Below are 26,545 nucleotides of genomic sequence, written 5' to 3' on the forward strand. Positions count from 1 at the left end.
ACCGCAGCGCGGCGATCCGCCGCGTGCAGCGGCGAAAAAGGGTCCCCCCAGCCGCCCGAGCCCAGCGTAGCCGGAACAAACAGTTCCAGCCAGCGCTAAGGGCTGGATCGGAGGCGACTGACGTCCATGACGTCACTCCGCTCGTCGCCATGGCGACGAGGAAAGCGAAACACGGAAGGCCGCTCATTGCGGCCTTCCGTGTTACTTCTGGCCGCCGGAGGCGATCAGAAGAACGCATCCGGAGCGCCCTCTAGTGGGCTTTCATGCAGCCAACTTTCAGTTGGCTGCATGGAATAGTTTTTTGTTTTATTTAAAAAAAAAAAACTCCCGCAGCCGCCCTGGCGATCTTATCAGAACGCCAGGGTGGTTAATCGAATTGAATCGAATCATGAATGGGACATGTCAGATTGAATCAAATATCAATGAATGAATCAAATTAAATTGAATCTGACAAAGAATCATGTGGTGTAGATGGGACTGATTCTCCCAGCTGCTTATGACTCTTTTCACAAAAGGAGTCTCTGCACCTGGGGTCTGGTTGCCTAGCAACAATGTAAACATATTCAGCAGCTCAGCGCAGCTCAGCTATTAGGGTTATAACGGCGATTCCTGCTAGAAGTGGGTTATACCACTGAAAACTATGTAGGCAGCAGTTATGGTCGTGAAAAGAAAGTAAAAAAAAAAAAAAAAAAACACACCCCTAACAAATGGATTAGCCTCCCAGCCGTCATCCATCACCATTTACAATACATGTTATATTGATGAAACCATTCATTTTTTAAAAAAAACTTTTTACACTATTTTACAAGGATGTTTAATAGTTTAAGCATAAACCACTTTTTATTTTTTTCCTCATTCGCGGAAGAACCCCTTTAAATACAGGAGATAAGCTTAGTGAATTGAGGCCCTTGTCTGTTGCAGAGTCTCCTCTTCTAAAGCTTGAACAGTCTTATCACCTCAGCAGAGCTGTTGGCAGTTGCTAAGGAGGGCCTCTAAGGGCTCCTTCACACTATGAGCATTTTCTGTTTGTTTTTTAAGCACTGGCGATTTTCAAGCGCTTTCGTAATGATTTCCTATGACAGTGTTCACATGTAAGCATTTCGATTATCGCTCTACATGTACCATTTTCTGAGCGCTTTGGCTCGATGAAAGGTGTAGGGAAATCACAAAGCGCTTGAAAAAGCGATTTCCTGAGCGCTTTTATGAATAAATACATTCTATTTATTCATTTCCGGGTTAAAAAGTTTACTTCCTGAAGTCAAAATCATTACGGAGCAAAATCGCTTAGAAAAAATCTTTTCTAAGCGAAAAACGCTTAGAAAAGCGCTTTAAAAAAAACCCCTCAAATCGCTCAGCGCTTGCAATTGCGCTGGCGATTTATAATGTGAACAAAGCCTAAGGCAGCGATGGCGAACCTTTCTGAGGCCGAGTGCCCAAACTGCGACCCAAAATCCACTTATTTATCACGAGTGCCAACATGGCAATCAACCCCATGTATGAAATGCGTTGCTCTCATATATAACATGCAGCCATTACTTCCACACATAAAAAGCAGCAATTACCCCACATTTAAAAATGCATCAATAACCTCACATATGAAATAAAGAATTACACCACGCTTAAACTGGATCAAACACTGCCATAAATTCAATACAATGCAATGCAATTACCCCACCTTTCAAATGCATGAATTTGCCCCACAAATGAATTGCAGCAATTACCTGCATTTAAAATGCATCAATCAACTCCCATAGGGCAGTAAGAGAGTCTACGCGCGCCGCCGCAAAAATGAGGGAGGCCATGCTGTTGTACAGTGGGCATGGTCATGGATGGGGCCAAATGAACATGAACCTAGCAGCGGTGAAACTTAAATATCATAAATAGGCAGAGTGCCTCTTGCCTTGCTTCAGTCTTGTCATTGCTGGCTGGCCTGGGTGCTTTTGGGTGATTATTTTGGGCTTGCTGATGGCGATGCTATGAGATGCTGGGCCGAGCCCTGGCTGGCTGTGGTGCTGAGCCCTGGCTGGCTGTGGTGCCGAGCCCTGGCTGGCTGTGGTGCCGAGCCCTGGCTGGCTGTGGTGCCGAGCCCTGGCTGGCTGTGGTGCCGAGCCCTGGCTGGCTGTGGTGCCGAGCCCTGGCTGGCTGTGGTGCCGAGCCCTGGCTGGCTGTGGTGCCGAGCCCTGGCTGGCTGTGGTGCCGAGCCCTGGCTGTGCCTGACTGGTGGTGATGCCGAGTCCTGGCTGAGGGTGCTGACTGACTGGGAGACACATTACCCACCCCCCTCCCCCAGACTGTTAAAGACCGATTGGGTGACAGATTACCCACCAGCAGACAGTTTAACAACTGATTAGGTGACAGATTACCCACCCTCTTCCCCACTTCACTGTTAATTCCCCCCTCCTTCACCCCACAGAGACAATAGATTAAAAGATTTTGAAGACTTGCATTTTTATGTGCAAACTGTGGCCTCTCCTGTAGTGATTCTGCTGGCCAGGGCTAGAGTCACAACTTTCCTCTCTGGGTCGCATCTATGCTGAAAAAGCCGCCGAAGAACTGCAGGGGGCGGAGATTAGCAGTGCACACAGCAACTTCGTGCACAGCTAATCCTCCTGCAACAGGCTAGTGGTGACCGAGAGAGGATCGATCTAAAAAGAGCAGAGCGGGGGGGGGGGGGGGGGGGGGGTGTGAGCCTTGCAAAGCATCTCCGTGCACGGAAATACTCATCCCGCTCCACCCCCTCCAGACACGCATGCCCACAGAGATGGCTCCACGTGCCGCCTCAGGCACGCGTGCCATAGGTTTGCCATCACTGGCCTAAGGGCTCGTTTCCACTAGGGGTGATTCTGTGCGATTTCACAGACACAAATCCGGAATCACAGCATACTGAAATCAATAGGCTGCTTTCGAATTTGCCTGCGTAAAAAAAAAAAAAAAAAAAAAAAAAAAAAAAAAAAAACTGAAGCTCTACTTCAGAATTTCGGAAAACATATCTAATCTCTACAGCTGTAAATGGGAAGGCTAGAGTGATTCCGATGCGTAAACGCGCTGCACAAGTGCCGGCCTCTGTCTCCTAGAGAGACAGTAGGCTGTAGTGGAAACCTGGCCAAGCTCTACATGACCGCTTTGCGTACACAAAATTAGTGGAGGTCAGTTACTGGGGAGATAGGGACACATAGTACATAGCATTACTGTTCTGTTACACTGATGGATCTACTACAAATCCACCTGGGAAAATAAAGGAATAAATGATTATTATTCTGATGCATTTGTATAGGTTCTTACCTTGTTGTTCTAATAAAGCATTCTGTCTCTTTAAATCATCAATGTCTTGCTGGTGTGTGTGATTTTTTCTTCTCATATACTGTATATACTCTGTTGCTTTGTCCAGGATTTGAGCTCGTGACGCCTAAAAAAAATAAAAATAAAAATGAATAAAATTTAAAAATAAAAACCCATTTCATTCTGATCATGAAGGTAACTGTTTATATTTGGCAGCATCAACAAAACAGGCACGCAAACAAGATAAACAGAATACATTATTAAAATCAATTCAATCTCTTACTTTGTACAGCACCACAGAATATGTTGGCGCTTTAAAAATCATTCAAACTAAGATAGACTACATTGTGAGAATCTGCCCCCCCCCGCTTAACATAATGTATGCAGGAGCGCAACTACAAATCATGGTGCCTTACCATGTTCACACCAACCCAAATAACCACCATAGCAATGATCTTAATCCTCTCCCTTTTCCCCAGCTTAACCACTTAAGGACCAGGGCTGTTTTGAATGATCTGTGCTGTATGGGCTCTCCAGCCCGCAGCACAGATCAGGATTGAAGTAGGCCAATCAGGCTTCCCCCCCCCCCCTTTTTTTCCCCACTAGGGGGATGTTCTGCTGGGGGGGGTCTGATGTCCCCTTCGCTCCATGGGCGGCACAGGACGGCGATCCCTCCTGTACCGCCTCTGATAGGCTTCAGCCGGCTCTATTGCACCTGCGCAAGCGCTGCTGTCGACCAAGTCCACGTTGTCCGCAGCGTACTGCGCAGGCGCAGAACTACTGCGCATTATACTGCGGACAACGTGGGATCGGTCTCACGCAGGCACAGTAGAGGAGGTCGGACTCTGCATTGGGTGGGGGGGAGGAAGGACCCCGGGCTGGAGGCTGCAAGCAGAGATGCTGCGAGGAACATGTCGGCTGCCAGGGGCTGGAGGAAGCCCCGGTAAGTATATCATGGGGCAGCACATTTTGATTGGATGTTTCCTTTAAGTATAGTCATTTCCTCCAGCATTGACATTTTCTGCTCTTGACATGTACCGCCACCACCCCCAGTATAGCCATTTCACTGCATATTCTCCCTTATTGTAAAATCTACCCCACTACCCCTGCAGTACCATCCCACAACATATAGCAAGTCCACCCCCCAAAGTATTTCCATCTTCTATAGTCACTCCCATGCAGGCCGCAGCACATATAACGTTACACATTTACATTGCTTCATTAGGCTAAAGCCCTCTCCTCCTGTCCAGCCAACCGTTCCCTACACTTATCTACACATCCACCTCTGCTACTGACATCACAGGAGTGCCAGCAGTGGAAGATGGAGTGGACACAAGGAGAGAACAATTGGGTGGATAGCGAGACAGACAGGAGAATATGACCACTGCTTGCCAAAATAAGAAAAAAAAAAAGGAAATAAACTACAGCTGAATCCACTTCCATTCACCGAGCCTACAACTGATCCCACAGCGGTATCAATAGTAACAAAGGCAGTGACCAAGGGGGCATGAGTACATGGGGGCCCTCCTACATGATTAGTATACCTGTCTGAATAAAATGTATTTACCATTATTTCTTTAAAAAAAAAATTGTACGTTATAATCTAGTTACAGTTATTGCCGAGTTTTTAAAAAATACATTTACCTTATTGGGATAACGCAATACAATCTTTGAAGAGAATTCTAAGGAACTTCGGTCATGGGGGGGTGAACTCACCTTCTCCCCTTGAAGTGACGGTACGGAGTCCCTTAGACTGTGGAAACTGTCCTTTATGTGGTCCCTGCGTTTCCGCTCCAGTGCATTGTGATGTGCTCGTTTGTCCGCCTAGGAAACAAGTTTAAAACAAAAGAACGTGAATTTTATTACAGCAACAGCATTATAAAATTTACTGGAATCAATAGTTGAGTTATTTGTGAAAGTAAATGTGACAGATAGTAAAAGAAATGATGTGTAAGCAGATTTTGTGCACAGAAGTTGAATGTCCTGTGTAACGTGCTATGAAAAAGTGCTAGTGCTATACAAATGTGGACAATATAAAAAACATATACAAATGGTACATACGGATTTTCAGTTTGGTGCAGTTTTTACTAGCTATTAAAATTATGACCGCTAAAGCGTTACCGGTACTTCCTCCTCTGATGTATCTTTAGAGCAGGGCTTCCCAACCCAGTCCTCAAGTACCATCAACAGTGCATGTTTTGCAGAAAACCACAAACATGCACAGGTGAGGTAATTAGTGTCTCAGCAGAGCTGATTAACTACCTCTGTGGATTTCCACAAAACATGCACTGTTCGTGGTACTTTAGGACAGGGTTGAAAAGCCCTGCTTTAGAGTACTTCAGAGTCTCAAACCATCCACAAAAAAGGGGAATAAGCTGCCAATTTAAAAGTCTGTGAAATACGGAAATTCCCTGTGACAACCTCAACAGCATAACTTAAAGTAAACTTAAGACTACAATAAAGATTTGATACTTACCCGGGGCTTCCTCCAGCCCCATAAGCACCGCTGAGTCCCTCACTGTCCTCCCGAGTGTCTCCGTTCTCCAGCTATTGGTCCCAGTAACTGGCTTAGCCGCGGCAGTCAGGCTCTTCTGCGCATGCGCTGAGGGGCCACGCATGCGCAGAAGACCCCGACTGACACAACTGAGCAAGATTACTGGGACAGATAGTTGGAAAACGGAGGCACTTGGGAGGGCGGCGAGGGACTCAGCGGTGCTTATGGGGCAGGAGGAAGCCCCTGGTAAGTAACAAATATTTCTTTATTGTCATGTCAGGTACACTTTATGGTACTGAACTTGCTAGTAATAGTAAAACGGGTATCAGTGGGTCCCAAATGGTCAAGTAACATCCGCAAGGCATGCTGAGATTCCATCTGACTGGGCGAATAAGGCTTGATTGTTGTGGTTAACAGATCCTCATGTGAACCACACAACCTTGTCTTTGCTATGGAGGGTAGGATGTGCCACACTAAGAAATAACAGAGGTAAAGCAAGGTATTCCACCACGTCCAATCACCAACAACCCAGTGTGTCGATGCTGGGGGACACTTTAAAACACACTGAATAGTCAACCTAAAAACATTCGAGAAGGATGATTCCAGATGATGAATGTCTAATATCTTAAAGAAGCTTAAGCTATATGAAACACCCATCATAGTACCAGGGTTTTGGAATTTATTTAGAAAAACATAAAAAAACAGGTTGAGGCTGCTTTCACAGTGGCACGTTACAGGCGCACTTCAGTGCAGCCTGTAACGCACCCCACCGCAATGAAAAATCAATGGGCTGTTCACAGTGCCCACGTTGCGTTACACAGTAACGATGCACGTTCGTTTGAAGTGCAGCATACTGTGCGTTCTAGCGGCATAAGCCGTGTTAGACTGTTTGCACATGCTCAGTATGGGTGTTTTTCTTTATTTTGTGGGCGGAGAGGAGGCGGGGAGAGGCTGCTACGTAGCCAGGCACATGGCTACTTTATATTCACTGCACTTGCAGTGTTTACTTCCAGGAGCGGTCGCTGATTGGCTGGTGGGACCACGTGATGCGGAGAGCTCCGCTCACGTGATCTCCGCCGCGCATCCAACAGAGCACGCGCACCAAGAGCTGCTTTTAACACGGCTCTTGGTAGTGTCCTGCTCCATCACCACCAGGTGTTGCATTAGGGGCACGTTATGCGACCTTAACGTGTCATCTAACGCAACGTCTTAGTGGGAAAGAAGCCTAAACCTTACTATGAATATAGATCTAATGAGAAAATTTTTTTACAAAAGGAAGAACAAAAATGTACGCAATGATTTGGCCACAGCTCCTTAGCAAGATCTTGTGGACAGTAGCACAGGAACCATGATACCCAGACATTTCCTATGGCAGCCTGTCAGCCACAGACACTTCCAGAATCCACATATCCCGCTGGACTTCATATCCGCTAATCCTAAAGTAATATCTGATAGCCACAAGAAGCCCTGAAGAAGAGGAGCAGTTCCATACTTTACATACTACACATGAATATCCAGGATTTGTAGGCTATGCCCCTTGCTGGTGGTTGTCATTGAGCTACTGGTTACCAACTGATAAGAAAGGAGGTTTTATGAAACGTTTTAAAAAAGAAGCTTTACAGAGTGGTTAAAATGGCCCTGTAGTCAGTGGGTTCATAAAACTCACTTCTGTTACAAAATATAACAGCACAGCTGCTGTTTCTTTATATGCAGTTACATCAAAATTGCCATAAAGAGTCTGTATACTCAGCCCAGCCTGCTTGCCAAGTTCCACATGATCACTCCTCTCCCCATCTTTGCCAATGACTCATGCAAACTTCTGGTGTGAGTTCAGACATCATAGCTTATCCGAATTTCTAGGGTGAAGAGTGCTCATGTGGGATTCAGCAAGTTCAAGTGTGACTTCATTACTACAATAGTTGACCTGTACTGCAAGAGGAGGAGAAAAAAAATTTCAGGATAACAAGAGCAAATGCGCTGTTATTAAAGTCTTTCTTTTCATTCTTATTCTATTAAAATCTAGGCTTTCATGTTATCTATTTTATAGTCACTATTCATTCTATGAATAATCTGTCTGGTCCATCTCTTTCCTGACATAATGCTGTATACAAGATGGATTAGAGTTTTTTTTTTCTTGTGTTGAATGTTTTGTTGAAAAAATTCAATAAAAAAATCAGAGTGGAAAAAAAAAAAGTCTTCTGTTTCAGAATAGAACAGTGCATTCATATGCATGGATTTACTTTACTTTACTGCAGAGTAAAAACACAATGTTTTCAGATTGCAAGAAAACGTGAAATTTGATGGTGAACACATCCTATGTTATTAATAGAATGCATTCCCAATGTCAATCCGAATACAATTAGAACTTGCACGGATTGGACCGCAAATGCCAAGTCCTGACCAGCTGCATTATGGCCAAAATGCTGTAAGTCAGACGCAATGGAAACCTAGGGAAACTAGACTGGTCACCACATCAAAAATGCTCACCTATTTTAGGTTCCATGGGACACATAATTGGTTTGCAAAAAAACAATGGGAATCTCGTTGCAACAGGAAAAAAAAAAAAAAAAGTCTCACTGTTTTTTGATGGTGGACAAATGAGAATTCTCCTTGTTGCTAGGTAGGAGTGGCACTGATTTTGTTTTTACAATTCAACAAGGAAACCTCATGCTTCCCGGTCTCCTGGACAAGCAGTGGACGGTACAGCAAATAACGACACAATCGCAGTGGATGGAAATGGCAGGTAATGTGGAAAACGCCAGCACATTCTCAGTGGATGGGCTTACCGAACTGTTTCCACATCCGCTGCATTTGCGTCACAGTGTAAACCAGGCCTTGATTTTTCACTTCAGGTGTACTTTAAGGCTACTTGCACACTAAGACGTTGCATTAGGTGCCACGTTAAGGCTACTTGCACACCAAGACGTTGCGTTAGTTGCTACGTTAAGGTCGCATAACGTGCACCTAACACAACGTATGGTGCTGCAAGAGCCGACGGTAGAGTGAGCCGCGTTAGGTGGCTCGATTCCTATAATGTCTCCCAGAGTGGCGCTGATTGGCCAGCGGGACCACGTGATACGGAGCGAGACACTCCGCATCACGTGGTCCCGCCGGCCAATCAGCGGCCACCAGTGCAGTGAATATTAAGTAGCCATGTGCGCGGCTACTGTAGCTGGCTCTCCCCGCCTCCTCTCCGCCCCCCACTGCGCATGTGCAAACAGTCTAACGCGGCTATAGCCGCTGTAACGCCGTAGCATGCTGCACTTTCCGGAGAACGTGCAGCGTTACATGTAACGCAACGTGGGCTGTGTGAACAGCCCACTTGTGTTACATTGCTGTGCGTTGGGGAGCGTTACAGGCGCACTAACGTGCGCCTGTAACGTCTTAGTGTGTAAGCAGCCTTAGGTCGCATAACGTGCACCTAACGCGACGCCTGGTGCTCTTCTATGTGGACGTCAGAGTGTGCCGCGTTGTGCAGCTCACTCTGGCGTCCGTGATGCCGTGATGCGTACTCTTGTGCGCATGCGGCATCACGTGGTCCCGCCGGCCAATCACCGCACAGAGCAGCTGCTCCAGGAAGTAAACACTGCACGTCACAACGTGCAGTGAATATTAATTAGCCATGTGCCTGGCCGCTCTCCGCTCCTCCCCAACATGACTGCGCATGTGCAAGCAGTCTAACGCGGCTTAAGCCGCTCTAACGCCGTAGCATGTTGCACTTTCGGGAGAACGTGCAGCGTTACATGTAACGCAACGTGGGCTGTGTGAACAGCCCACTTGTGTTACATTGCTGTGCGTTGGGGGAGCGTTACAGGCTGCACTAACGTGCGCCTGTAACGTCCCTGTGTGTAAGAGTTTTAAAAGGAAGAAAGATTGCCATCTTTATCCTTCCTTTAGTACCAGATGAGTCACTGACCCAGAATAGGCATGCATATCACACCTCTCCAAACTTAAATGAAACCAGATTACAGACTCAATGAGTAATAAAGAAAAGAGAATGTCACTAGCCTCCACATAAAAAAAATGATCAGCATTCATATCTGAATCCCCCTCCCCTTCTAGTCTTGCAAAATAACACTTTCATAAAGAATTGTCTTATTTGGAACCTGTTTCTATTTTTTTTACAGTAGAAACACCTTGTACTAAAATGTTACGCAGATTCTCTTCCAGGCATACTTCCATTGAGCTGTGTGAGAGGGCCTGGAGTGTCAGCTAGAACATACACCCCCCCCCCCCCTTTACTACAACTTGATGACAGCATGGCCACACCTCTCCCAAAAGGCAGAACAGCATGTCTACACTCAGAAAGGAAACTGTCACTGATCAGCAAGCACAGGAAGACATGGATATGTGTTATTGTTCTGTTGCAAGACTAATAGAAAGGAAGGGTGAGATAGTCAGATCACCAGATGAGTCACAGTCAGATCACCAGCATTATGGCCAGAAAAATGACACTGTTGACACTGACAATATTCTGTGATCCAATGCACTGCAATTACGAGAGTTCTAACCCCAACTAAATCCAAAACTGGACAAGAAAAACTATATCAACATTCGAGTTCATAATATAAAAGTATAAAAAAATTAAGTGGTGGATAAAACCTTTCTATACCTCACATATTTTGGATCCAGGAAAGAGGGACACCAAGACCTGTCCCTGCCACGCCTTAAGTCATGCCCCAATTTTACATGAGGCACACCCCCTCTCTCCACCATACAGTTCCCAAGTGGCTAGTGGCTCCCTCTCCCTTCCTCTCTCAATACAGAGAATGGCGCAGGGAGTGAGGCTTGGTAAGTAACTAACTTCTCTATCAGTTCCAGCTTCGCTCTTATCAGCTACACACTGAGGCGGCTGTAATGACAGCCCGGCTGATGCAGCATGATCTGAACTTGAGCAGCATCACCTGGGATTTAAGCACTTTATTTGAATTGCATTAAAATGACATTAAAAAGTCAGTTTAAAATGGCTCAGGCTCCATGATTTACAGCTGGCTTGGTGTGCAGCTGTGATCCTTCCACCAACTTGCTCGACATCCCTACACTGCCTGGACACAATGGGGAGTGCTGCAGGACACTGGACTATGCCTCTCAAATGGGGACAGTCCCAGCAAAATCTGGACAGTTGGGAGGCAAGATTTTCCATTAGTCAAATCTGCTCGACTACAACTTGCTTCAGGCCATATGTGTATGTTCCCATGATAGCAGTAGAAAACGTGGTTGAACATTGTTAAAAATGGAAGCAACAGATGCAGTGGCAAGAGTGGATATTAGAAATCGTTTGCCCCATTTGTTCTTTAGCTACACAGTTCACCGCCCACCTCATCTACATTCAGTTCTAAGCACAAGAGTATGGGAGGATCACGTCTGTCACTATGATGTAGACTTTTGGTTCACAGAACATGACATTTTCAAGACCCCTTTTTTCAGCAGGAAGCCAGCAAGGACAGGTGTACTGAATCTGTATGGATAGATGTGTCGGTAAAACACAGCTATAAAAGAAAAAAAATAACTAAGAAAATGCATTTCCTAAAGTGATAACTCCCACTTTCGGGTTTAGTTGGGGTTTGAAATGGGAGCTGCTATGTAAAAGACTGATCCGCTTTGGTAGCCTAGAGCAGGGCTGCGGAGTTGGAGACGAGGAGTGGGAGCAATTTTTGGGTACCTTGAGTCAGTGGTTTCATAAACTGAGTCGGATGATTTTTGTACCGACTCCACAGCCAGGGTCTAGCGTATGCAACTCTGGGATGATAACCTAAACATTTAAGTAACAACATAAATTGTCTGCTTGCAAGTTCACGTCTCACTCCATCCACCAATGCAACGTTGCTCCACAAACTGTCTAGGAGTTGGTGGATGCTTTAGTCCAGGTCTGGGAGGAGATCCCTCAGGAGAAAATACACACGCACGCACGCACGCACGCACACACACACTAGTGGGCCTCATTTTCTCTTGTTTTAACCACCCTGGCGTTCTATTAAGATCGCCAGGGCGGCTGCGGGAGGGTTTTTTTTAAATAAAAAAAAAACTATTTCATGCAGCCAACTGAAAGTTGGCTGCATGAAAGCCCACTAGAGGGCGCTCCGGAGGCGTTCTTCCGATCGCCTCCGGCGCCCAGAATAAACAAGGAAGGCCGCAATGAGTCCTGACGTCAGCCGCCTCCGATCCAGCCCTTAGCGCTGGCCGGAACTTTTTGTTCCGGCTACGCTGGGCTCAGGTGGCTGGGGGGACCCCGGCGGCGATCGGGCAGCACACGCGGCTGGCAAAGTGCCGGCTGCGTGTGCTGCTCTTTATTTGATGAAAATCGGCCCAGCAGGGCCTGAGCGGCAGCCTCCGGCGGTGATGGACGAGCTGAGCTCGTGCATACCGCCCGGCTGGTTAAGGACATTACATCAAAGGTAAATCAGCCTGTAGTGTTTTTTTTACACTTTAATTTTGATTGCGACTCCAAATCCAGACCTCCATGGGTTGATGCATTTGATTTCCATTAATAATTTTTGTGTGATTTTTTTGTCAGCATATTCAACTATGTAAAGAAAGTATTTAATAAAATATTTCATTCATTCAGAACTAGGATGTCTTATTTGTGTGTTCCCTTTATTTTTTGAGCAGTGTATATGCCATGGTTCTCTAAAAATCAGGTAAAAACTCAGTGCTGTGGAAACAGGACTGCGCCGTTGGCAGTATAGGCAACTTTCAAGTAATTACGCTACTATCTTTGTTTTACATCTGAAATCTATAGTAGATTTAAGATTTTTAGATTTCACAACGTAATTTGTACATGTTGTGTAAACCAAATAATGATAATGTAGCTAATATACACCCCGTAAGGCCGATTTATACTAGGTCCTCTGCTGGACAGTTTTCTAGAGACATACAAAAAGGTCCTCATACTTTTCAACTGGTGAACAACTGCCAGCTGCTGAACAGATTAACCACTTGCCGACCGCGCACTCATAACGCGCGTCGGCAAAGTGGTAGCTGCAGGACCAGCGACGCACATCTGCGTCGCCGGCTGCAGGCTAATTAATCAGGAAGCAGCCGCTCGCGCGAGCGGCTACTTCCTTTCAATTCACGGCGGGGAGCTCCGTGAATAGCCTGCGGGCAGCCGATCGCGGCTCGCAGGCTAAACGTAAACACAAGAGGAAATAATCCGCTTTGTTTACATTTTTACAACGCTGCTATAGCAGCAGCGTTGTACTAGATCAGTGATCCCCGGCCAACCAGCGGCCGGGGATCACTGTCACATGACAGGCAGGAGCCTGTTAGAGGCTGCACAGGACAGATCCGTTCCTGTGCAGCCTCCAATCTCCGGGGCAGGGAGGGAGGAGAGGGGGAATCCTGCGGTGGAAGGGGCTTTGAGGTGCCCCCTCCCCCCCCCGCCAGCCACACGCAGGCAGGAGCGATCAGACCCCCCCAGCACATCATCCCCATAGGAGGGAAAAAAGGGGGGCGATCTGGTCTCTCTGCCTGCTATTTGATCTGTGCTGGGGGCTGCAGAGCCCACCCAGCACAGATCATAAAAAAACACGCTGGTCCTTAAGGGGGGGTAAAGGCTGAGTCCTCAAGTGGTTAACCATGCATTAAGGCCTCTTTTCCATGGATGGCTCGTTTGTCGAGGATTTCAGCAGCCCGACTGCCAGCCACAAGCACCATTTGGCTGCAGCTACATGCAGCCGAATGGCAGTGGTCAGTAACACCGCACATGTCACGTTTGACATTCAGCAGCATTACCCAGCAGCAAGTCTCATCTGTTGTGCTCAAATGCAACTACGTGGATGGTCCGTCTGTCCACCGACTGTGCCGAGTGCTAGCAAGTGCCTGGCTGGTGGACAGGAACCGCTGACAAATGGTAAATTCCTCACTTCAGCAGGTCATGGAAAAAAGTCCTAACAGCGTCAGGACTTTTTTCCATGAGCTGCTGAAAAACTATTTTATCTATTCAACCAATCCTAAGTAGGACTAGTCTGAAGTTCCATATTCTGAATAATTTGAAGTTCCCATACATCCAATTAAGGATTATTGTCAGAAAAACAATTGACTAAAAATCATCATGAGGGTCTTTTTCCCCTGCAAACCACGATTGCAGTTTTTGCTAAATTTAAAGCAAACCTGATGCAAAAATGAACTTCCGAGGTATTCAATTGTATGTGTAGTACCAGGGCTGTGTAGTCGGAGTCGAGGAGTCGGGGCAAATTTTGGGTACCTGGAGTCGGAAGAAAATGCACCGACTCCTAATATATTTGAGTCGGTGCTATTTTTTGGGTACCTGGAGTCGGGAGAAAATACACCGACTTCGACTCCTAATGAATTAAACTGTGATTAAAATAGAAAATATGATAAAATGTTCTATTTTTCAGATAATAGTCATCATAAATAATTTATATATACACAGTAATAGCTGTGCTTAGTCCACAAAAATGAAATAAACCAATCAAAAAATAGTTACTTCAATAAAGCAGTCCCCGTACTTTTAAAGTCAGATATACATATCGGATTGTGACTGTACAGTATGTATGATGTGTACACAGGTATGTAATAAAATAAATTATATATATATATATATACACACATATACACACACACACACACACACACACACACCATCTAAATAACATCTTTGCTGTAAGAATAAAGCCTGATATGTAGCTGTGTCACTAATAGAGATGGTCAATGAGATGGAAATAATTTTGCGTTGATGCTGGTTTATGCAAAGGTATGCACTCCCTTTGCTCATGAAATCAAATAATTTAATATGTTGTTAAAATTTGGTTTGGTGACTACAAACTAAAGGGTACCTGAGACAGATGAAAAGAAAAAGTTTTATACATACCTGGGGCTTCCTCCAGCCCCCTTCAGACTAATCCAGTCGCTGTCCTCCACCACCTGGATCTTCTGCTATGAGTCCCGGTAATTCAGTCAGTCAGTGCAGTCCGGCCGCATGCCGTTCCCACAGCAAGGAACATTCTGCACCTGCGCAATAGTGCTGCGCAGGTGTAGTATGCTCCCAGCGGCGGAGTGTGTGCAAGCGCACTACGCCCGACTGGCTCAAGTACCTGGACCCATAGCAGAAGATCCAGGTGGCGGAGGAGGACAGGGAGGGACTGATTAGCCTGAAGGGGGCTGGAGGAAGCCCCAGGTATGTATAAAACTTTAATTTCACCTGTCTCAGGTTTACTTTGTTACACAGTAGTACTATACTCTACATATGCACTCCCCACAGAGCTGCAGGGAATCCACTGAGAATGTTGTGCACATTGAACACAGAGGTGTTGTCTATCACCAATACACCTGGTTAAAATTGTACATAAAGAATGTGTAATAGAAGAAGAATAGCCTCAATCTCCTGCAGAGTACCTGCACATCACTCTAAAGGTGGCCACACACCATACAATTTTTTTTAAATATCTATTCAAATTTAAGAATTGCAATCAATTTTTCTGACTGATTGTAACATTTCAATATATATGACCAATGTACCACACACCTATGTTCAATTTGTTCCTCAATTATGATAAAAATGATTGGAAACTCAGAGAAAATTGCTAGGGTGTGTATATTAATAAATTAACAATCCAACACACACCATATAATCTTTAGTAGAGATTGAGGAGAAATATCTGGCATTCCGGATCGATTTAAATCGAAAAAAAAAAAACGGGCAATCCGATCGGATTTTTCAGTCGAATGAAAAAAAGCTTAATTTTTTCGAGAGATACGATAGTTTTTATCGAATTACTGTAAAATCGGATCATTTTATTGCATCGTGTGTGGCCACCTTTACATGCACCCGCAGTCACATTGCCTAGGGCCTGATCCATGTTCAGATGTGTAATAGAGGAAGACTAGCCTCAATCTCCTGCAGAGTACCTGCATTTCACTCTTACATGTACCCAAAGTCACATTGGCCTCAATTCTGGTAGCTATGTGAGATAAATATTTTTTTGTAGGTAAAATACCTCATGACGTATTTTCCTCTTTTTTTTAGCAATACTGAAAGATTTTTTTCCATTTATAAACATGAGGTATTTCAGGGGTAAGCATGCAGTAAATAAAGAATAGTAGTCTTTAATTGTCTTCCATAAGTTAGGATAGCCTTTGGAAGATTTTTTTTTGAGAGGGGGGGGGGGGGGGGGGGGAGGTGTATTTGATTATGTAGCAAGCTATGAAAATTTATATTTATAGGCATCCCTTATAAAAAAAATCCAGTAAATATTTGGAGTTTTATTTCTACTATTATTTTCTATTACTCATCCTGAATAGCTTGGTGTAATTGCCTTCTTAAAACAGAAGGAAATTTGCAGTAATTCAGTTCTAAATGAACATTTGTGGTTACCCACAATGCACACCTACTAAATATGCAAATGATCCCTTTCCGCCCTTGTTAAGCCAAGCAAGCATCCAGAACCGCTGGTTTATAGCAAGCCTATAGCTTTAAGTTTTACACAGCCATACCAAACCCACATGTAGACAGCCTGTTTCGGACTTTTGGTCCTCATCAGTACATGGCAGAGATTGATAAGGCTGTATGAAATCGGGCTTGGTCGAGTACAACAGAGTAACCAAGCACTAAAACAGCAATAGGAACTCCACTAAAAACGACAAAATGCATACAAACTGCCTTTACCTCCAGGTACAGGCAGGTCTTAAACTGATCGGTAAATTATGTGCTAACATGCCCCCTAATTTCAATGAGAATAGCTACTTTCTGTAAATTACCTCCTAATTTATCCCATGAGGTAAAACATGACTAAAACTTACCATAATTGCTAAATGTCTTTACCTCATGAGGTAAATTAGCTCACATGAGGTAATTTGTTCACTAACCCTACCAGAATTGAGGCCAATAGGGCCTGATAGATATTCTATGTTCCTGTCTTCTACAAGTACTCTTACCAAGGACTAGTTTTAGTCTATGACAAAGTTTTAGAGGCAGAAGATCAGCCGGCTAGCCAGGTATATGGTATTGTTTAAAAGGGAATAAATATGGCAGCCTCCATATCCCTCTCACTTCAGTTGTCTTAAAATTCCTAAGCATTGGCAGTTAGGGCTCGTTTCCACTATTGCGAATCCGCATGCGTCCAACGCATGCGGATTCGCACATGTAATGCAAGTGGATAGGCCTGTTTCCACTGTAGCGTTGTTGAGGTGCGTTTTTTTCAGCGATGAAAAAACGCACAAAAGAGCCGCAGAATTCGCCTGCGAGTGGAATGCACGTGAATCGCATGCAATGTATTTAATAGGGAAATCGCATGCGGTTTCCCCATGCGGTTTTTGCCACGAATTCGCATAGGTACCAATGTAAATTCACACAGGCAGTGACATGGTTAAAATCGCATATAACCTCACCTATGCTAATTCGCATGCGAATTCGCGGCAAAAAACGCATGGGGAATCACATCCACATGCGATTTCATCAGCGGTGGAATCCAGGCGATTCCGCACTGCAATAGTGGAAACGAGCCCTTGAGGGCCCGTTTCCACTATCGTGGTTTCCGCCGCGATTCCGCAGTTTCCCCGCACATGAATCGCACGGGAAAACTCTGCCATAGGGGATAGCGGCGCCGCGGCCGAATCGCTTGCGGGAGCGATTCGGCCAGAACCACCTGCAGAATTTGCGGCGGAGGCTGCGAATCCTATAGCCGTGCATGGCACGGCTCATGGGATTCACCTGCGATCCCGCCCATCCGCTCAGTGCCAGCGTGCGTCTACGAGACGCACGCCGCACTAGTGGAAACGAGCCCTAAGAGGCATTTCATGTTACATACTTTCAATCAACAAAATTGTAATATGCAAATTAGAGGAGTCGAAGTCGAGGAGTCGGAGGAATCCTAACCTGAAGAGTCGGTGTAACTTGTACCAACTCCACAGCACTGTGTAGTACAGCTAAGAAATAGAACATTGGTAGCAAAGAAAAGTCTCATATTTTCCAGTACAGGAAGAGTTAAAAACTTCAGTTATCTGTGCAAACGAGCTTCTCTGAGCTATTTGACCCACTGGATCGAATACAGTCCAGTTTTCTGAAGCACTTAAACAGTCAAGAAATAGTGAGAGACAGCTTGAGTTCAGGGTTTTCAGAAATAAAATCTATTTTCTAAATTATAATAATAAATAGCCTTTTTTCAGCTGCATGATGACAACTATAAAATATTTTACATTTATTGGAGGAACCCCTCCCTTCCTTTCATATTGCCTGGTGGAGTAGGTGGTGTCCGGCAAAGCAGGAATTGCTAATGGCTGCCACCTGTATAACCCTAGTTATGAAGAGAGAAGGGTGAAAAGCATGCACTGAAATGCTCATAGGCTTGAAGGAGTGTTTATTTATCTTTGTATGTGTCAGAGTGGTGCAACTAAATATTTTTAATTAAAAAAAAATATGTTTGGTTTGGGTCTGCTTTAAAAGACAAGAGTGTGGTATCTAAACTGCAAATATGACAGAATGATGCAATATTAAAAAAAAAATAGCAAAAAGGCTATATAACTGGAAATAGAGAGAGACACTTTTCTTCGCCACCAATGATCTATTCATTTTCCATACTATACATACAATTCATCATCAAGTTTTTCCCTTCAGGTTTTCTTAACCACTTCAGCCTTCAGTCGTTTTCACTTTATGCTTCCGAGCAATGTTCACCTCCCATTCATTAGCCTATAACTTTATCACTACTTATCACAATAAACTGATCTATGTCTCGTTTTTTCCGCCACTAATTGGGCTTTCTTTGGGGGGTACATTTTGCTAAGAGCCACTTTACTGTAAATGCATTTTAACAGGAAGAATAAGGAAAAAACAGAAAAAATGCATTATTTCTCAGTTTTCGGCCATTATAGTTTTAAAATAATACATGCTTCCACAATTAAAACTCACGTATTGTACGTGCCCATTTCTCCCGGTTATTACACCGTTTAAATTATGTTCCTATCACAATGTATGGCGACAATATTTTACTTAGAAATAAATGTGCATTTTTCCCGTTTTGCATCCATCACTATTTACAAGCTTATAATTAAAAAAATATATATATATCTATGTTTACATAGATATTTAAAAAGTTTAGACCCTTAGGTAAATATTTATGTGTTTTTTTTTTAATTGTAATGTTTTTTTTTTAATTATTAAACATTTTATGTGGGTATTTTTGGGAGGGTGGGATGCAAATCAATTTTTTTATATTGGTCTATTTTTTAATTTTTTTTGCATTTTCCTGCAGTTAGCTTTTTGGCCACAAGATGGCAGCCATGAGTTAGTTTACAATGACGTCACTAAGCATAACACGGACGCTTAGAGTGAAGTCGGGGGAAATAGGAACAGAAAAACCTCAGCTTCCGTGCGAAGCTGACGGTTTTTCTCGGGGGGAGAGCAATCAGTGATCGGGCTCCATAGCCCGATTCACTGATTGCCTGGCTAGCGAACCGCAGGCCGGGAGTGCGCGTGCACACGCGCGATCGGCCGCGGGGGCGTGCGGCACATGGCCTCCTGGGCGTAGCTAGTACGTCCAGGAGGCCAAAGTAGTTAAACGTACATTTCTCAAAAAGCATTTCCATATTTGACAAGGTGTTTGTATTTTTTCACAAATTGTTTTGCTAGGGAAAAACAAAAACAAAACAAAAAATAAAACTAAAAAAAAACGCAAGAAAATTGCATAGCACTGAATTTGGTATGTTATTTTTGTTTTTTTGTGTGGTCCCATTATCAACCCAAAAACAATCACAAAAAATGCAGCAGGTAAAGCTTTTGCAAAACAATCTACCACAAACTGCAGAAATGAAGCAGGAATCGGAACGGCGCATCACGATTTCCATCATTCTGGTGCACAATCTGCCAACTGCAAGCCTTCTGAAAATCAGAACGCATGCAGTGAAAAAAGGCCCTCTTTTCCTCAAGAATGACAATATATTTTACCATCAAATCACGATGACTTATTGAATAGGCAGACTTGTAAGTAGCTATAGGCTGAAAGCAACAATGACATAAAAGTAGGTATAGAAAGAAACATACAGGCCAATTTCGTAAATATTAATTAACTGAAATAGAAGATCAAAAGGAAAAATGGATTAGTATGGAAATTAACATACCGAGCAGTACAATCCTGAAGAGTCATCCTAAAATAAAAAGGAAAAATACATACATTTGGCTTGATTACTTCTTTTTTTACACTCACAAAAAAAATTCAAAATCGGTAATAACTGGTGATTGATGCAGAACATTTGCCAATTTATCATCCTTTGGAAAGTTGCGTGCGCATGCAAACCATCAATATCTCCTTTTAAGCAATACGAGTAACAAGTGTCCTACTCATGTTGCACAAACTTTAGACAGGTCTATGACATTGTTACACACTGAAGACAATGGCAGCAGATATTGTGGGTTGCAAAAGTATTCGTCCCCCTTGAAGTTTTCCACATTTTGTCACATTACTGCCACAAACATGCATCAATTTTATTGGAATTCCACGTGAAAGACCAATACAAAGTGATGTACATGTGAGAAGTGGATCGAAAATCATACGTGATTCCAAACATTTTTTACAAATAAATAACTGCAAAGTGGGGTGTGCGTAATTATTCGGCCCCCTGAGTCAATACTTTGTAGAACCACCTTTTGCTGCAATTACAGCTGCCAGTCTTTTAGGGTATGTCTCTACCAGCTTTGCACATCTAGAGACTTAAATCCTTGCCTATTCTTCTTTGCAAAACAGCTCCAGCTCAGATTAGATGGACAGCGTTTGTGAACAGCGGCTTTCAGATCTTGCCACAGATTCTCGATTGGATTTAGATCTGGACTTTGACTGGGCCATTTTAACACATAGATATGTTTTGTTTTAAACCATTCCATTGTTGTCCTGGCTTTATGTTTAGGGTCATTGTCCTGCTGGAAGGTGAACATCCGCCCCAGTCTCAAGTCTTTTGCAGTCTCCAACAGGTTTTCTTCCAAGTTTGCCCTGTATTTGGCTCCATCCATCTTCCCATCAACTCTGACCAGCTTCCCTGTCCTTGCTGAAGAGAAGCACCCCCCGAGCATGATGCTGCCACCACCATATTTGACAGTGGGGATGGTGTGTTCAGAGTGATGTGCAGTGTTAGTTTTCCGCCACACATACAGTAGCGTTTAGCATTTTTGCAGAAAAGTTCCATTTTGGTCTCATCTGACCAGAACACCTTCTTCCACATGGTTGCTGTGTCCCCCACATGGCTTGTGGCAAACTGCAAACGGGACTTCTTATGCTTTCTGTTAACAATGCCTTTCTTCTTGCCACTTTTCCATAAAGGCCAACTTTGTACAGTGCATGATTAATAGTGGTCCTATGGACAGAGTCTCCCACCTGAGCTGTAGATCTCTGCAGCTCGTCCAGAGTCACCATGGGCCTCTTGACTGCATTTCTGATCAGCGCTCTCCTTGTTCGGCCTGTGAGTTTAGGTGGATGGCCTTGTCTTGGTAGGTTTACAGTTGTGCCATACGCCTTCCATTTCTGAATGATCGCTTGAACAGTGCTCCGTGGGATGTTCAAGGCTTTGGAAATCTTTTTGTAGCCCAAGCCTGCTTTACATTTCTCAATAACTTGATCCCTGACCTGTCTTGTGCGTTCTTTGGACTTCTTGGTGTTGTTGCTCCCAATATTCTCTTAGACAACCTCTAAAGCCTTCACAGAGCAGCTGTATTTGTACTAACATTAGATTACACACAGGTGCACTCTATTTAGTCATTAGCACTCATCAGGCAATGTCTATAGGCAACTGACTGCACTCAGATCAAAGGGGGCCGAATAATTATGCACACACCACTTTGCAGTTATTTATTTGTAAAAAATGTTTGGAATCATGTATGATTTTCGTTCCACTTCTCATGTGTACACCACTTTGTGTTGGTCTTTCATGTGGAATTCCAATAAAATTGATTCATGTTTGTGGCAGTAATATGACAAAATGTGGAAAACTTCAAGGGGGCCGAATACTTTTGCAACCCACTGTATAAAGCCTTCAGCTGTGTCATCTGCAAATGCTGATCAATGCAGCTGCAAATAGCATTCACATTAGCAGATACAAGCTTCTCATATACAGGTAGTCCCCAAATAACATACACCTGACTTACGAACAGGCCGACACGGACAGCCCAAAAATTGGACATTTGATTCTGTGGGAACAAGTAAAAACATTTTTCTCAAAAAGAGAGTTTTTGGGAAAATCGATTTAAAAAAAAAAAACACATCAAAGAAGAAATGTTTTTTAAGAAGGTAAATAACATTTTGCTTAGGTACACTGAGTGCACAGGGGGACAGAGGTGAAACACTGGGGTGGGGAGGGGGGGGGGTTGGCACAGAAGGGGACAATAAGGCCCCCCCTGACAAAGGTGACACAGAGGTGGACGCTGGAGACACAGGGGACAGAGATGGCACAGAGTTTTGACTTATGGCCAGATTCAGGTTAAGGATTAAACCTACAGTTCCCTATCTAGTTCATTAACCTGGGACTACCCATAGTTAGTTTATGTGCCACAGTCTTAAGGGGGCTATATCCTCCACTTGATTATTACATTTACAAAGGTGAGAGCCATAGAATTTAATACACTTCTGCTTGTTCTTTTAGAACGAAAGATGTCCACTAGTACAGCTGTACTGTCTTAGATCAAGCCTGTTGGCCACACATGTTAAAATGTAAACATGTTCATCAAAAACATGGGGCTTCCTCCAGCCCCCTTCAGGCTAATCAGTCCCTCCCTGTCCTCCTCCGCCACCTGGATCTCCTGCCAGTCGGGCGTAGTGCGCATGCACACACTCTCGCCGCCGGGAGCGTACTACACCTGCACAGCACTATTGCATAGGTGCAGAATGTTCCTGGCTGTAGGAACGGCACGCGGCCGGACTGCGCTGACTGGCTGAATTACTGGGACTCATAGCAGAAGATCCAGGTGGCGGAGGAGGATAGCGAGGGACTGATTAGCCTGAAGGGGGCTGGAAGTAGTATGTATAAAACTTCTTTTCATCAGTCTCAGGTACACTTTAATTTGTAGTCACCAAACCAAATTTTAACAACATATTAAATTTGATTTCATGAGTAAAGGGAGTGCATACCTTTGCATAAACAGCGCTGCGTAATATGTTGGCGCTTTATAAATACAATAAATAAATAATAAATAAACCAGCATCAACACAGAATTATTTCCATCTCATTGACCATCTCTATTAGTGACACAGCTTCACATCAGGCTTTATTCTTACAGCATAGCTGTTATTTAGTATATATAAGAGATTCCTGTGTACACATCATATTTACTGTACAGTCACAATCAAATATGCATATCTGACTAAAAATACGGGGACTGCTTTATTGAAGCAGCACAAGTAACTATTTTTTGATTGGTTGGTTTCATTTTTGTGGACTAAGCACAGCTATTACTGTATATATAAATTATTTAAGATGACAATTATCTGAAAAATAGAACATTTTATTATATTTTCTATTTCAATTACAGTTTAAATTCATTAGGAGTCGGTGCCATTTCTCCCGACTCCGAGTACCCAAAAATTGCCCCGACTCCACAGCCCTTGTCTACAGCATGGGGATCCCTGATTTGCAGTTACACCACTGGTATTATTAAAAAAAGAGGCAGGTTTGGGAAAAAACAGAAAAAAATATGGGCCCATATGCAATTAACCTTTTCTCCTGAGTTTTCTCCCAAGTGATATTTTCAAACTTAAAATGAAAATGCAATACAAAATAAATAAAAAGGCAATACAAATGCCTTTTAAATCACCAGCAAGCAAGAACATACTTAAAATAGTTTTGACAGTACTTTCTCACCCACGTTTGGTACTTTTTCAATCGCTGAAAAGTTAGAATAGAATAGTAGATGAAACAATGGCCTCAATTCACTAAGCTTATCTCCTGTCTTTAATAACGTTTCTAGAGTTATCACCATGGTGATAAGGCATGTAGTATTTAGGAAACATTTTACCTCAGGCAAACCTAAAGTTAACTCTTCTGTCTTTAAAATAACTCCATAATTCTTAAGTTAAAGGCCTCAATTCACTAAACTTATCTCCTGTCTTTAATAACTCTTCTAGAGTTGTTACCATGGTGATAAGGCATGTAGTATTCAGGAAACATTTTACCTCAGGCAAGCCTAAAGTTAACTCTTCTGTCTTTAAATTAACTCTCCAATCCTTAAAATAACTCAAGAGTTAAAGACAGGCTGTTAATTAGCTGCATGTGAAAATAACTACAGAGGAGGTAAATTAACTACAGAGGAGGTACATTAACTACAGAGGAGGTAAATTAACTACAGAGGAGGTAACTTAAGGAATGAAGAGGTAAGATAACTCTCTCACTGTGTGGAGGTAAGTTTTCTCTTGCCTTATTATCTCTAGCATGATCTTAGTGAATTGAGGCCAAAGACAGGCTGTTAATTAACTGCGTGTGAAAATAACTACAGAGGAGGTAACAACTACAGAGGAGGTAAATTAACTACAGAGGAGGTAACTTAAGGAATAAAGAGATAAGATAGCTCTCTCACTGTTTGGTGGTAAGTTTTCTCTTGCCTTATTATCTCCAGCATGATCTTAGTGAATTGAGGCCATTATCTCCTAGGAGAACACTCAGGAGAAAAAGTGCATTGCATATGGGCCCTAGGCAATTTTCTCTCCTGAGTGTTCTCCTAGGTGATATTTGTAAACTGGTCAATAAAATGCCTTTTAAACTACCAGAAGCAAGAAAATACTCAAAATAATTTTGATAGTACCTTTTCACCAACTTTTTGATACTTTAGTTGAAAGTGCTGGAAAGTTAGTTTAAATCGAAAATGTATCTCCTAGGAGAAAACTCAAGTTGAAAAAGTAAATTGCATATGGGCCATAGGCCCATATTCAATTCACTTTTTCACCTGAGTTTTCTCCTAGGTGATATTTTTAAACTTGTCAATAAAATGCCTTTTAAGCCACCAGAAAGAAAGAATATACTCAAAATAACTTTGATAGTATCTTTCACCTACTTTTGGTACTTTTTTAGTTGAAAAGTGATGAAAAGTTATTTTAAATCGAAGATGAAAAATTATCTCCTAGGAGAAAACTCAGGTGAAAAAGTGAATTGCATATGGCCCATAGAGTCTAAAAGAGAGGAGATTGAGTTCTAAGGCAAAAGGAGGGACAGAAGAGCCAAGGTACATTGTCTTGAATAATACTAGGCTGAAACCACAGCGAACATTACTGAGCTAAAGCACGTGGCAAAGAGGACTGAGATTCTAAGTGACATTAGGTGTGTGAGGCAAAAGCATAAATAAGGTACTGGTGGATTAAGCTATAATAAAGCCATGTACAGAGTATTGTTAATGTTTGAATTCAGGAGATTGAATTTGGAAACCCGAACTCTCCCACACATTACACTTCAGCACCCAGAAGCAGTGGACAGGGTCACGGGGAGTTCACTTACTTGCTATTAACCTCCTTGCCGGTTATCCGAGCTCAGCTCGGGGTAACCTGCGCAGGAGGATATCTCAGGCCCCGCTGGGCCGATTTGCATAATTTTTTTTTTGGTTACAAGCAGCTAGCACTTTGCTAGCTGCTTGTAACTTCCGCTCGCCGCCGATCCGCCGCCCGAGTCGCTCCCCCCCCGCCTCAGAGCCCTGCGCTGCCTGGCCAATCAGTGCCAGGCAGCGTTGAGGGGCGGATCGGGATTCCCTATGACGTCCCGACGTCCATGACGTCGGTGACGTCATCCCGCCCCGTCGCCATGGCCCTGCAGGAAATCCCGTTCTCAACGGGATTCCCTGCATACTCTGATCGCCGAAGGCGATCGGAGTGGGTGGGGGGATGCGGCCGCTTAGCGGCTATCATGTAGCGAGCCCTTGGCTCGCTACATGATTTAAAAAATAAAAAAAAATTAAAAAAATGTGCGGCGCTGCCTCCTTGCCGGATTTTTTAGACCGGCAAGGAGGTTAATACAAGGGTGTCAAACTCAAATACAAAGTGGGCCGAAATTGAGCTCTGGGACCGAGTCGCAGGCTGACCTCAATGTCTAGTGACCACCTTCCCTTATAAAGTTCCTTGCTGTCTAATAGCCCCCTCCATCCCCTATACAGTCCCCCACTGTTTAGTGTAGTGGTCCTCCCTTCCTCATTTATACAATTCCCTGATATTTAGTGGTACTTCCCCCCCCCCCCCCCCCAATGTAGTTTCCTAGTGTCTAGTGGCTCCCTTCTTTCTCCTATACAGTTCTCTGGTATCTAGCGTTGTCCCCCTCCCCATATGGCTTCCCTGATGATCTAGGGCTTATCCTCTAATATGCTGTAGCTTCTATGTGGTCTAGAGTGGGCCAAATATAATGCAAAGTGGGGATACCACCTGAGGGCCAAATCTGATGTCACCGAGGGCCAGATTTGGCCCACGGGCCGGAGTTTGGGCTGTATGTATTAATGCCACACTTCATGTGACTGCCAATGCTTCCTTCTTCCGGCTTGGAACTTTAAGTAGGTGAACACCCCATCACCCTGTCCATTGCTTCTTGGTGCTGAAGTGTGGTGGGTAGGAGAGTTCAGGGTTCCAAAATTTAATCTCCCGAATTCGAACATCAACACTAGTACAGAGATGTCAGGCATGATCAAACTAATCTTCATCCAGTGGAGCAATTTCCATACAGCCATGAACAGCATAAAATTGTACTTTGCCGATGGAAAGAGGATAGCAGCAGGAGGACTCTTGTTGCATGCAGACAACTGGACAAATAAAACACATGCAATTGATATTCCCCATGCAGGGTTCAAGTGCAAAGGCAAAAAAACCTGTA

General features: G+C 43.8%; 1 protein-coding gene across 3 annotated transcripts in view; it reads right to left on the reverse strand.

The window, feature by feature from the left end:
• The window catches only part of MAX (MYC associated factor X), a 62,785-nt gene that overhangs the window by 11,205 nt on the left and 25,035 nt on the right, over positions 1-26,545 (reverse strand). The window contains exons 2-4 of one of the 3 annotated variants that reach the window (XM_068253290.1): positions 19,847-19,873; positions 4,924-5,103; positions 3,283-3,406 (exon numbers count right to left, since the gene is read on the reverse strand). In XM_068253290.1, coding sequence (XP_068109391.1) covers positions 3,283-3,406; positions 4,924-5,103; positions 19,847-19,873 — 331 coding nt within the window. The remainder of the gene's footprint in view (positions 1-3,282; positions 3,407-4,923; positions 5,104-19,846; positions 19,874-26,545) is intronic. The other 2 variants (XM_068253292.1, XM_068253291.1) reach the window with 2 other exon arrangements.

The sequence above is a fragment of the Hyperolius riggenbachi genome, chromosome 9 (assembly GCF_040937935.1).
Source record: "Hyperolius riggenbachi isolate aHypRig1 chromosome 9, aHypRig1.pri, whole genome shotgun sequence".
Lineage (NCBI taxonomy): Eukaryota > Metazoa > Chordata > Amphibia > Anura > Hyperoliidae > Hyperolius > Hyperolius riggenbachi.